Consider the following 12895-nt stretch of genomic DNA (forward strand, 5'->3'; position numbering starts at 1 on the left):
CTAATATTATGATCTTAAAATTCATAAGAGTACTTTATTGCTTCCCAAGTTTGATGATCTTAGTTTTGTGTTTTTTGATGCATGGGAGGTTGGCAATATAGACAAAGTGGAAATCATTAGTATGTGAGGGATTTGATTGTTATGTAATATTGCCAATGATGAATTCAGGTTGTTTTTAGCACAAGTTTCTCTTTTTTATGCTGGTATTCTCACTGCCACATTTTTGGAAACCTGTATTACACCTTAAATCTATCAATAAATGATAGTTTTCTAATTCTATGTTGTAGAATACTGAGGAGTTTGGGATAGCGTGCTCTGAATGGTCTATATTATATACATTTGGGGAAGAATAATTAATTACAATGCTTTGATTTTTACATTGTTTTTCTTTATACCATGAGCTATTTAGTAATGCTGATCAGTGTCTGACTAGGTTGATGGAGAAATTACTGAGTAATTAGATTTATTTCATGAGGATTTGAAACCACCAAAACAATAACAGCATTACAATATGGCACACCTTTAGTGTTCTTATTAGTCTGTTATTAATATAAATGATCAAATGATCTTTTACCATAGGTAATAGTTTTAGAGATGACAATTTATCTTTTTGATTAGCTTTATTAAATTGACATTTCATGCATTGCAAGTAGTATGGTCCTAGGATAAAGAATTCCTTTTGTTTCATTGTGTTCTTAATTTTTTAAAAACAATTCCATGGTGACCTTGCTGAAGAAAAGTAAGTTTTATGACGGTCAGATGAGAAAGAAAATTGTCCTTTCCCATATCATAGGTAACAAGTACAAAATGATTTAGAAAATACTGTTTAAAGTATAGTGTCTGTATCTCACATTTGGGTGGTATTTTATACTTTTCTCCCTCCTTTTAAAAAATTAAATCTTAGGTACCCAATAACACACAGTAATACATCCTTTTAAAATAATACGTTATAAGTAAGGCTAAAGTTAAAGTTCTCTCTGATCCCTGTGAACCTCTCACTCCCAAACCCTGGTCCTCCTCCTTATCCCCAGAGATCACTTCTCAGTATGAGATATTACCCTTCCAGACCTGTCTTTATGGTTTTACCAGGGGTTCAAAGAGTTCTTCTCTTTGAAACTCAAGCTTGTTTTCAGTGTTACTCTTTCAGACATAAAAATGAGTTGCAAGTATGATTAAAAGCAAAAGTGTGTAGTGATTAACTTAATGAACATGATTTGTATTTGACAGCTTTATTTAGTTTTGCGAAAAAGGAAAAACAAAAGTTAAATCATGCAGCCTTTTCCACTCAAAAACACATTAACATTTCCAAAAGCGGAGCAAATGACTTATCTCATTTGATCAATGTGGAGTTTTATAAACACTTTGAGCAGTACACATAGATAAGATGCGGGGGGAAAATATGCAGAATTTTATTTTATTAGTTTGATTACCTTGGCAATTAATGTTATGCTGTGAAAGTCATTTCTCATTGAATACCATTAAGATCATGATAACCCTCAACTTTTATCAAGGGAGCTAGGCTATTGTAACAACTCGAAATTTCCGTTTTGGCACTAATGATTATATTTAGCATGATCTTTACCACGAAGTCAAATATATACTATCGTAGCTCCTCAGAATTCACATTCCTTGCATTCAGCTCTAAGAAAGGAGTACAGTGAAACATGTTCTTATAATTCCTGAAAATGTGATAATTTGGATAACCTAAATTAAAGTAGCCTATCTTGAATGGTATTGATAGCTGTACATTTATAATAATTACCAAGTTTAAAAACCAAATATTGATCAAAGTGAAAGAGGACTTTAATCAGGAGAAATAAGGTAAGGTGAAGCCAAACAGTTTAAAAGAAAGTATGTTGTAAAATTTAATTTTATTTTTACTTTTTGGTGTGTCTTAGAAATAGTTTAGAGCATTATGCACAGACAGTAAAAACCTTTAAACCGTATCTGGCTTCAGGCTGGCTTGTTATCTTTATTGGCAGAAAGTAGTGCTGATAACACCAAGGTCAAAGGTTCAGATCCCCGTACCACCAGAAAACCCCCCCAAAACCCAACAAAACACAAAAACCATATCTGGCTTCTAAGAAAAGTATTACCTTTTGTTGTTGTTACATGAAATAAAAAATAGTTGCTTTCGTTCCCTGATAAAGGCTGGATGAGATCAGTGGTAAGTTTCATGGTATCACATAAATAATATTAATCCTAATAATTTATCAGTGTGTTTAAGTTATTGCATATAGTGTTTCCTAAAAATTTAGTCACTTTTAAGTTTTTAATTCTTCTGTGTGAACTATTAGATAGCTGTAATAGTTACCACTTTCTGTAACAGTTAAATGAAAGATCAGTTCTAATCCTGAAGACAAAAAACCTGGAGGATCTTGTGGCAGGCAGGATTGCTAGCATTACTAATTTTCTTACTGTACTAGTTGATGGTACATTTCCTAAATTCTCCTTTCTACACTTTTTGCTTACGGTAGCACTGGGTTTCATTGATTGATTAGTTCAATGGTTGGCCTTTACACCAGCAAAGGAACCAAGTGGGGTGGAAAGGCAAACTGTTCTGACACTTTTAGGACTGTGGTTAAAAAAAATAATAATCAGTGAAGAAAGGAATATGTCTAATAAGGATTTTCATATATCATTATTCCTTTAAGTCTTCAAGTAGGCCTTCTGGTAGGAAGTAAAGACAGGGCATCAACTAATTTACAGATTACTAACCCAATACTTCTACAAATGTTAGATAAGTTAAAAAGAGGTTTTTTTCAAGTATGAGTCAAATTCTGTAACTTGTCTTCATTTAAAAAGTTTTTTTCTTGAGATTTTATGTAAGATCCATAGTCAGGATAGGGAGGTTGTTAGAGCTTGCCAGCAAAGTTGGAAGGCCCAGTGGTTACAATACCTGAGGATGTAAAGTGACTAGCAGTTCTGCAGGTCATTGTGAAATTACACTAAACCAGGTAAGTTCAAGATCTTTAAACTGCAGTTACACATATAAGTAAAAGAAGTCTCTGAGATGTTTTGGCAGTGCTTTTATTACTAGGGCTAAGTCAATTCTGGAGGTCTTTACTGCTTTTTCAAGTTCCAGAATTTTTTGACTCAAGTTTTCTGCGAGTGAAAGTTTCTTCTAGGCTCCATAGGAGCCCTGAGAGGCCTCAGGGACACTGGCCAGCACTGAGGCAACTTCTGCTTCTGTGCAGAGAACTGCACTTGGCACTGTCCCCAAGAGATCCTTGGTACATTCAGGGGTGTAGGGTGCTGATTCACAGACTTTGGAAGGTGATGGTACATCATTATATTCACTTCCAAGGAAAAGCTCTGCAAGAAGTGTGATGCAAATTGGAGGAGTCTCCTAAGTTGAGTGTGTATCCAGACCTATTGCTTAAAAACATTTTAAAGTTCCTAGTGCAGTTATATACTTGGTGAAATCAAAGCCTTTAAAAAGCATCTCTTCACAAGAAAAACATTTAAAGTACATATCTTCCTTTCATGTAGACATTGGCAGCTACTCTTCATCCACTGACTGAAGCTTTCCGCATTTTTCTGAAAGGCTTGAGGTTACTATTTTATTGCCTTTGTTTCCAAATTCAGAGGGAGAGGCAGATTCATCTGTTTCGTAATCTTCAAAGGAGCTGAAAGAACAAAGCAAAAGTGAGTTAACTGATTTTTTTAAAAGTTTTAATATTTGGGTAGAAGTCAATATGGCAAACAGACTGAAGACCAGCCTGCAAAGGTATCCTCAGTTGCTAAATAGCGGCTATAAACAAGTGAGTGGCGCTGGAGGAGACAGCACTTTAGGAGCAGAAAACACATTCTTCTCACTGTTCCTTAAAGCTCAAGTCCATGTCTGAATTTATTGATTATGTGCTGTATCAAGCTTTCCCTAGGGACCCTGGTTGGAAGAGAGCATTATGGATGATGCGAGGTTAAGGAGTGTCTGAGGTCCATAAAGTATGAGCTTTCATGAATGCTTTCATTGAAATTTCCCTGCAGAGTGGGGAACTTTGTCAACTCAAATTGCTTTGTAGCTTCCCTCTATAGCTTCCAAGAAGCACACTTAGATGTGTAAGTGTGTATGTAGAGCAGATGAAAGCCCATTAATGGATTTCCCTCCATTCTACTTTGTAGAACAACAGCACACGTAGATGTTCATCCTGGGAAGAATTCTTTCTACTCACTCCCTTTATGTATCCCCCAAATTCCATATCCCCCAGGGTACCCCTGAGGTTGACTTTAGGAAAAGATGACAAAATATTTCATCTCTTGGGAATGATAGCTGCCTGAAATATTAAGTAGATAAATATTCTGATGCTACATCTGAGCCCAGAAAAATATACATGATCCATTAGCAATGTCTATTATAGTATTTAGCATCACTGGCTTAGCCTTGTTACCCTTTGCAGGAGCCTTCCACAACATCTGAGCAGAAATTTCTGTACATCAGCCATCCCTTCATTAAGAAGGTACTAAGGCTGACTAATGAGGAAAAATATGCTGAGGCAGGTATACCTGGTAGTTGGCACCTATTCAAGTTTCTAAATCATTTTTGAATACAGGTTAGAGGTTAAACTTTTAAAAAAGCCTACCTGATGGAAGACTTCCCTATGAATACGAGCTTATGATACTATCAGAAAGTATTTACAACTTGGTCATCTTGCAAAAATACTCCATTCCATTAATTTGTTTCCACTTCTCTTCTCCCACCTCCCTGAGGCCTCCATGGAACTGGGGTTTACTGGATAAGGAAACAATAGGAGGATAACTTTGCTCTAATGGGAATGAAGTGGTTGATGGCAGAGCCTCCATTTTGGGGGAAAAATTCTGAAAAGTTAATTCCAGCAATGCACTGTCAGACACTGCTTCTTTCCTGTCAGAATGGAAGGCATTTTCTTTTTTTAGAAGGGATTTTTATTTTTATTTTTTGGCAACTAGCTGGTAAGGGGATCTGAACCCTTGATCCTAGGTGTCACAACACTGTGTTCTAACCAACTGAACTACCTGGCCAGCCCTGAATGGAAGACATTTTCTTCCCCTTGGTGCCCTAATTTGCTGTCTGAAGCTGTCAGTGTCAAATACTTCAATGCAGGGTTGGGAATAAGGCATACTTTCAAAGAATTAAATCTGAAGTGAGAATCATTCAGCAAATATTTGAACTCCTGTTGCTCAGCATGAGCCAAATGCTAGAAATACAATGATGAAAAAGACTAAACCAGCTCCTCACAGCTTTTGTAGCCTAATGGAGTCCATCTGGAGTAGGGGTTAAGTAATTTTGCCTTAGAGCATGGGCTTTGGAGTCAGACTCAAAGTCAGGTTCCAGTCTGGGTTTGATCACTTACTGTGATTTTGGTCATGTTACTTAAGCCCTCTGCATCAGTTTCCTCAACTAATGAGATAGCAACAGTTCCTACTACTCATAAGGATCAAGGTGGGGATTAGGGCCTGATAAACCATAAATTCTTGGAAAACGTTAACTACTACTTTAATAACGGAGAAGTACCTGGGCACGATGGTGACAACGCTATACAGGGGGCAGGTTACAAATTTTATGTGTGATTTCCAAATAAAAAATTTACAAAAGTAAGCTCATTCACTAACCATCCTTTTGTCAGCATCCTGGAGATTCATCTTACTCTTAGTGGTTCTCAGCTGGGGGGTGATTTTGTCCCCCAGGGGACTTTTGGTAATGTCTGGAGACTTGTCACAACTCAGTGTGTCCTACTAGCATGTAGTGGGAAGAGTCCAAGTATGCTGCTAAATATCCTACAATGTGCCAGACAACACTTCACAATTGAATTATCCAGCTTAAAACATCAGTGCTGTTACTGAGAAACCCTGCTCTAACTTGCCCCTTCTGTGTCAGTGTGTCCCAGGGTTCTGGAGTAACTAAGCTCTTCTTGACTTGTACTTGGAATCTTAGTCTTTCCCATAGCTTTACCCACCATTTGTTCACTGGATTCTAAACCTACATGTCCAGCCTCAGCCTCTAAACTGGAGACCCCCATGTATGTATTCATCTGCCTACTAGCTGGCTCTTTCAGGATGGCAGCATGTAGAAATCTGAACTTATCTTTCCCACTGCCCTGGTTCTCCCTGTTTTAGTGAATGGCACATCTACCCACTCAAAGCCAGAAAACTAGTTATCCCAAGTTCCTCTTTCCTCTTCCCCTCATGTCTTCCAAATCCAGCCACTTTCTTATACTACTACCATGTGGAAACAGCCTTGCCTCCTCTTCCCTATCACCACTGGCTTAGTTGAGGGCACCACACTTGCTTGCTTGAATTACTACAGTAGTTTTTTAACAATTGGTCTTCCTGCTTTCACTCTTGCCACATAGGCTTTGCTGCTTCCCTACCAGGCTGTTTACGGGTGTTGGAGTGGCTTATGGTCTTGGGACCTAATGCCATTGCACATATTTTTCAATTGCCTGAAGTGCCCTTCCCCCTCTTTGTCTAATTTGTGTTCATCTTTTAATCTGAGATGTCACTTAAAAGTTTCCTAAGTCCTCGTTTCTGAGCTACCACCATCTCTTATTTAGATGTCTGTAATGGCTTCCTCATTTGTTTCTTTGCTTCTATTCTTTTTTTTTTTTTTGTCTTTTTGTGACCAGTAAGGGGATCACAACCCTTGGCTTGGTGTCGTCCGCACCGCGCTCAGCCAGTGAGCGCACCGGCCATTCCTATATAGGATCCGAACCTGCGGCGGGAGCGCCGCTGCGCTCCAAAGCACTGCACTCTCCCAAGTGCGCCACGGGGCCGGCCCGCTTCTATTCTTAAACCTCCACCAATCTAGCAGAATAATTTTCAAAAAACATTAAGTGGGATTATATTACTTCCTTGCTCTTTTCGGTAGCTCCCTAGGCTCCGCATGATCTGGCCTCTGCTAAGTTTTCCAACCACATTTCCCTCTATTATTGGCTATACTACAGATACATTATCCTTTTAAAATTTTCCCAACATGGTGTTCCTTGCCTCAGAGCCATTGCACATACTTTTCCCTCTGCCTAGGACATTTTTGCTCCCTGTTTTTTGCATAACTTTCCTTGTCAACCATTAGATCTTATCACCTCCTCACGAAATTCTTCCCTCAGCACCTTAAGTTGGAACCCCCTCTCCATTTACCGATTCATCCTATTTGTTTCCTTCACAATTATGTAATTAAATGTCTGTCTTCCCCAGTGAACTTTCCTTGGTCTATAGTATAGTGACTGGCACTAGGTGCTCAAAATGAACTGTTGAATGAAAAGTGATGTCCTAAGGCTCTTGTGAGCGATGTGTAGTTGTTGGGGAAGTTAGTAAAATGGTGAGTGTGCAGAAATCATCCTGAAGTCACTGAAGTCAGATCTGTGAGAGCCTTAACTTTTATCCTGCTCTCCAGGAATTCTTGAGAACATGTAGAGAGAGTATATTACTGACTCCTAAATGACCACTTTGAGATTTAGTTGTAGGTCACTGGGATTCCTCCGGGCTCTAATGAAGATTCTTTATGAGGTGTTCTCTGTTCATTTGACTGGGCTTTTATTTTTGGCTGGCTGGTACAAGGATCAAACCCTGGACCTTGGTGTTATCAGTAACTAGCCATTTTTGAATAAGCAGAGCGGTCAGAGGATTAAAGCAGAACCCACAAGGTTTACAAACAATTGACCAGAAATCAAAGATAAATTGAGAACAAATTCTTTAACGAAGTATTGTTATATGAGGGAAAATAATGGTTCGTGTAATTTTGCTAACAATATCATTGTCTGTATCCTTAAGTAAGTTTTTCCTTTCGGATGAGCAGTATCTCAGCAAAAGTACTAAGGCTATTTCTGTAGACCCCTGGGATGGAAATATAGTAGCTGGAATAAGCAGAATAACTGGTGCATAGATGGTCTGAAAAAGGATTGTATGCAGTTTCAGGGTATCGTACGGTAGTTGTAGTTTGATTCCAATCTCTGGGATTCTATTTACAGGGATAAAGGGATAGAATATTTGATTCAGAGCTTACCTGGGGGAAATCTAAGACATATAGTGGTCATAGGCACAGAATAAATTGTTAAGTAGTTCTCCGATTCGGAGTCTGTAAAGCTCCAGAAATAGTGTGTGGATTTTATCTTTATACTTTTAAATTAAAAACATACTCTAAGCTATTTACATAAAATGGATTAACTGAAATAATTTGGAATTTCGATATTTGGTTCATTGAATTTCCTTTTGTTTCAGCTTGTTAAAATTTCCTAATATGTACCACCTACTATCCTGCTTCAGAAAGTTGATCTCACTTCATTTTCGATGGCTGAGGAAATCTTGCAGTTCCCCAGGGTCATGAGCCATCAACTGTTAGTTTTTATTTGTTGTGGTTGAAGATAGCATAAAAGTTTAGGCTAAACATGTTCTAATTATAAAATTGAAGGGGGAGGGACAGGGTTTCATTCATTTTTATTACCAAGCACAGTACCTGGCATAGAGCAGTACCGGTAAATATCTGTTGAAGTGAATTAAAATTGGGCTTTGAACAGTTTTGTTAAATGTGGGGGAAAAAAATCATTAACTTCAGGTCCATATAAAGGCTCTGTTCATTGAGCACTGTAAAAAAATTACAAATCTATTCTATCCGTAAGATTGTAACTCATGCTTTGGCTTCTCTTCCTCTCCCTACACACCAATATATACACGGACATACCCCCAATCCTCCACAGTATCCCTACTCTTCTGCTAAATTCTCTCACCTTAACGAGGACGGCCAGGCTTCAGACAACCCCTTACTTCTCACTAGCTACATTCCTACAAGATTGCTCTGGTGGGTTTCTGGCTGACCTTTTTTTTTTTTTTTTTTTTTTTGCCTACAGTGCCTTATTTTCCAGTGCTGACGGCAGTAAATGTAGAATTACAAAAAGAAATTCATCTAAGTTTACATTTAATATAAAGGAAAAAGATGCCTTTAAAAACATTCAGTAGAAAACAGTTCTAAACCACCTAAATGTCCAATAGTAGGGAAATGGATGTGAATTACTGCTTGAGAGAATATTTTGAAGCCTTAAAAGTTATGTTTTTTGAACATACTATTCACATTAAAGTAAAAAAGAAATACACCTAAGTGTAAATAATGGTTATCTCTATATCATTCAACCAAGGGTGATTTTAATCAATCTCTTCATATTTTCCAATTTTTCTGTAGCAAGCCTATATTTTTCTACTAATCAGATTCCCAGAATAAAAAAGAAAATTGTTTAATCTGGATTATTCAAATGTAAAGCTATTGGTGAAATACCAGAATATCCTGTAAGAAAGCATTTTTAAGATAATGTAAAAGGCTCTTAAGTAAAAATCTGAGGTATTAAACATTATTCAAATTGGCAGAAAAGCTTGTTTCTGATTATTGCAGATCTATTTCTTAACTACTAACATGGAGGACCCTTTGGTCTGCTTTACATAATTTTTTAGAGTTTTCAACTTACTCTGTTGCAGAAATCATAAGAATGTTAATTTTAAGGAAATATGGTATCATAACCTGTTATCTTCATATAGGTGACACATTTAGTTGAATAGGGTTAAGTAACTGCTACCTTGTCTTTCTGGTTTCCCCTATGACTTTTCATTACCAGGGTTGAATTTATACAAATGCTGTTGTATGCTGTGATCACTTTGTGTGCTAGATGTGCAAATTTGCAATGTTTGCAGCCTCATACTTATGGAGACCCTGGGCCCTTCTTCACCTCACTGAGAACTGGAGTCATTATGAGGTTACTTATTGAAGGCATTACATAAGTATGAGGCTTGAAATTAGGAGATATAGGCACTTGGCACAAAGGCTACCTATTATTGTTGTGAGATGATAAAGTAGATGGACAATTTTGTTTTTGGAAGGTCAAGTCCTCTGGGCCCCTGTAGATATCCTTGTGGTGAGGGTGGCTGTTGGAGTACTGCTGTCTTCTGTGCCACTCAGTACACGTTTGCTGAGGACTTCCTACATCCCTAACAGTCGGCCAGGTGCTAGGAGGATTACAAGACTAAGAAAAGGTTCTTGGCTCAAGGCCACGAATAGCTCAATTTGTTTGAGCATTTAAATGTCAGACACCGTTAGATACGTGATATATATATATTCTCTAATTTTCATTAACAATCCTGTTGTTCATGCAATAGATATTTACTGTGTCAACCATGTACTGTGCCCTGTGAGTGAAGGGAACAAGGTAATGATGGAATGTTAATGTTACAGCTGATTAAACTCCAGTTCAGAGAGATCAGGTAATGTGGCCAAGATCACAGAAGTGGTAGTAATAGCCATTGTGTATTGATTACATAAGAACTATGCCAAAGGGCTCTATATTATATATGAGGGTACTTTAAAACACTTGTGGAAAAATAGAATTAAAAGATAATACGAATCTTTCCATGAACTTTTTGAAGTACCCTCATACACTGTCTTATTTATTAGTCCTTAAAACAACTTGTTGTGGCATGTGTACCCATATTGTATAGGGGATGCTGATCTGAGGCTCAGTGCCTGGGATTACACAGCTAATAAACGACAGAGCAAGAAGGTGAATTTAGGTTTGTCTAACTCCAAATTTCATGCTCTTAACCATGATGTCTCATTGCATCTCTTTCCACAGAGGGAGTAGTTAACAGTTGCTGTTTATCAGTAGATATGTGCCAGGTGTTTACATACATTATTTCAGATTCTCACAACCACCTTGGTGTAGGTAGTTGCTGGTATCTTCTGAAACTGAGCCTCAGGAGTCAGGTAACCTGCCCAGCTGGCAAGTGGACCAGATCTGTCTGGCTTCTATGCCTCTGCTCTATGGTGCCAACATTCTTCCTCCCTTTCTAACATTTGTGTCTGGCAACTTCTTTTTGTCAGTTAGACTCACAATGACTTATCTATAATTCCTCTTGAGATGAAACCTGAAGGGGTGTAGTCTTGGGATTTGGGGACTGGCCTAGCTTTTGAATCAGTCTATTATTTCTGTAAATGGGCCTTTCCTTTCCTTTGTCGACATTCTAGTGCTCACTCTATAGGCTGTGGCTGTTTTAAGCCTTCTCTCCTCTTGGGACCTTATAATCCATATGTATTCTGTGTAAGCCTTATCTTATCTCTCACAACATGAGAAGAGGGGTATCCAGCAAGAGCCTCTCATATACACTGGTCGAATTTCACCACAGCTGGTCTCTGCAACTCCTCCCGTGACCCCTCACCAGTACTTCTGTCTGTATCCTGACTCCTCTCTCTCCCTTCCATGCCCTCTGACACCTTCTCTTAGTGCAACCACAACTTTAAAAAAAACTTTTGCTTGAGCCAGTTATTTATTCTCTTTAGCTGCCATTAGTTTTTCTTCTTTTTAGACAAACATACTGCTAAGTATTTAGAACTGCTATCTTTACTTTCTCCTCCCTTTAAAGCAGATTACAATACAATATGCAGTATAAATCCCATTTTTGAAAAACAAATGATCTATTTGCATAGAAATGTCTAGAAGGGTTTACTCCAAAATGATAAAACAGGTTGTCTCTGGGTGATAGATTTTAGGTGACGATTTTTGTTTGTATTTTAACTCTTTTTCAGTGAACATATATTATCTATGTAAACAAAGGATAAAAATAACTTCTTTTCCGTTTATTAAAGTAATACATGCTTATTATGTGAACCTTATGAATTACAGAACAGTATAAAAAACCAAATTACTTGCAACTACACAGCTCAGAGTAAATCACTGTTATTTTGGGGTGTTATCTTTTAGTTTGTGGATATACATACACACATTTTAAATACTGAGATTATGTCGCAATTTGTGACCTTGATTTTTCTATGTAATTAAAATTTTGTAAGTATAACATTTAAATGGCTGCATATTATGACACATAGATACCATAACTTATTTTAACCATCCTATTATTGGACATTTGTATTGCTTCAAATTTTTTATTTTAGAATGACCTGTGACCAATGCCAACTGTTTGGATAGAATAATTCTATCCAAATTTCTGTTTATTTACAATAGGTACCAGAATTGGAACTAGGGAGTCAAAGGGCATAAATTCAGACTTTGCTATGTATTGTCAACTTTCTAGGGACATTGGGACAAAATGCTTCTACCAGAAATGTCTGAAAGTGCCTGCAGTTAAGCCTAGGGTGAGGTGTTTCTGCAATGTGCTTCCTCTATGAGACAGCAGTTAAGGCACTATATTTTAATTGCATCTGTCTTCCCTGCTAGGGTAGGGATCCTGTCTGTGTTCACCAATATCCAATAATGCTTACTATACAGTAGGAACCTAAACATTTACTGAAAAAATATTACCTTTAAAAATTATCATCTTTTAAAAAATTGCTGCCAATTTAATAAGTTATTTTTTGCCTCTTTTTAAAAAACAGCTTTAGGTATAATTTATATACAGTAGAGTTTACCAGTTTTAAGTGTCTAATAGAGTTTTTGTATTTTGTAATTGTGCAGCCATCACCACAATCCAATTTTTTTTTTTAAAAATTATTTTTTTTGCAGCTGGCTGGTACAGGGATCTGAATCTGTGAACTTGGTGTTACCAGCACCATGCTTTCCCAGGTGAGCTAACCAGCCAGCCCCACAGTCCAATTTTAGAACACTTTTATATCTCTATCTGCCCCTCCTCTCCCTTCTACTGGTTTGCACTCAGTCTTCACTTTCAGTCCCAGAACCAGACGACTGATCTGTTTTCTGTTGCTATCAGTTTGCCTTTTCTAGAACTGTCATATATATGGAATCATATAATATGTAATCTTTAGTGTCTGGCTTCTTTCATGTAGAATGATTTTATGAGAGATTCATCCATGTTCTTACATCTATTGGTAGTTCATTTCTTTTGTTTTTAAGGTATAATTGACATAAACTGCTCATATTTAAAATGTATAATTAATAAGTTTTGATAACAATCAAGACAATGAAAA

The 12895-nt window shown here is 37.3% G+C and overlaps 1 protein-coding gene across 2 annotated transcripts in view; it reads right to left on the bottom strand.

The window, feature by feature from the left end:
* Positions 1-1213: 1213 nt before the first annotated feature.
* PPP2R3A (protein phosphatase 2 regulatory subunit B''alpha) overlaps positions 1214-12895 on the bottom strand; it is a 159609-nt gene continuing 147927 nt past the window's right edge. For both annotated transcript variants that reach the window (XM_063113740.1, XM_063113741.1), the window contains one exon: positions 1214-3629. In XM_063113740.1, the coding sequence (XP_062969810.1) occupies positions 3503-3629 (127 nt within the window). In that variant the 3' untranslated portion in view covers positions 1214-3502. The remainder of the gene's footprint in view (positions 3630-12895) is intronic.

The sequence above is a fragment of the Cynocephalus volans genome, chromosome 11, assembly GCF_027409185.1.
Source record: "Cynocephalus volans isolate mCynVol1 chromosome 11, mCynVol1.pri, whole genome shotgun sequence".
NCBI classification, from domain to species: Eukaryota; Metazoa; Chordata; class Mammalia; order Dermoptera; family Cynocephalidae; genus Cynocephalus; species Cynocephalus volans.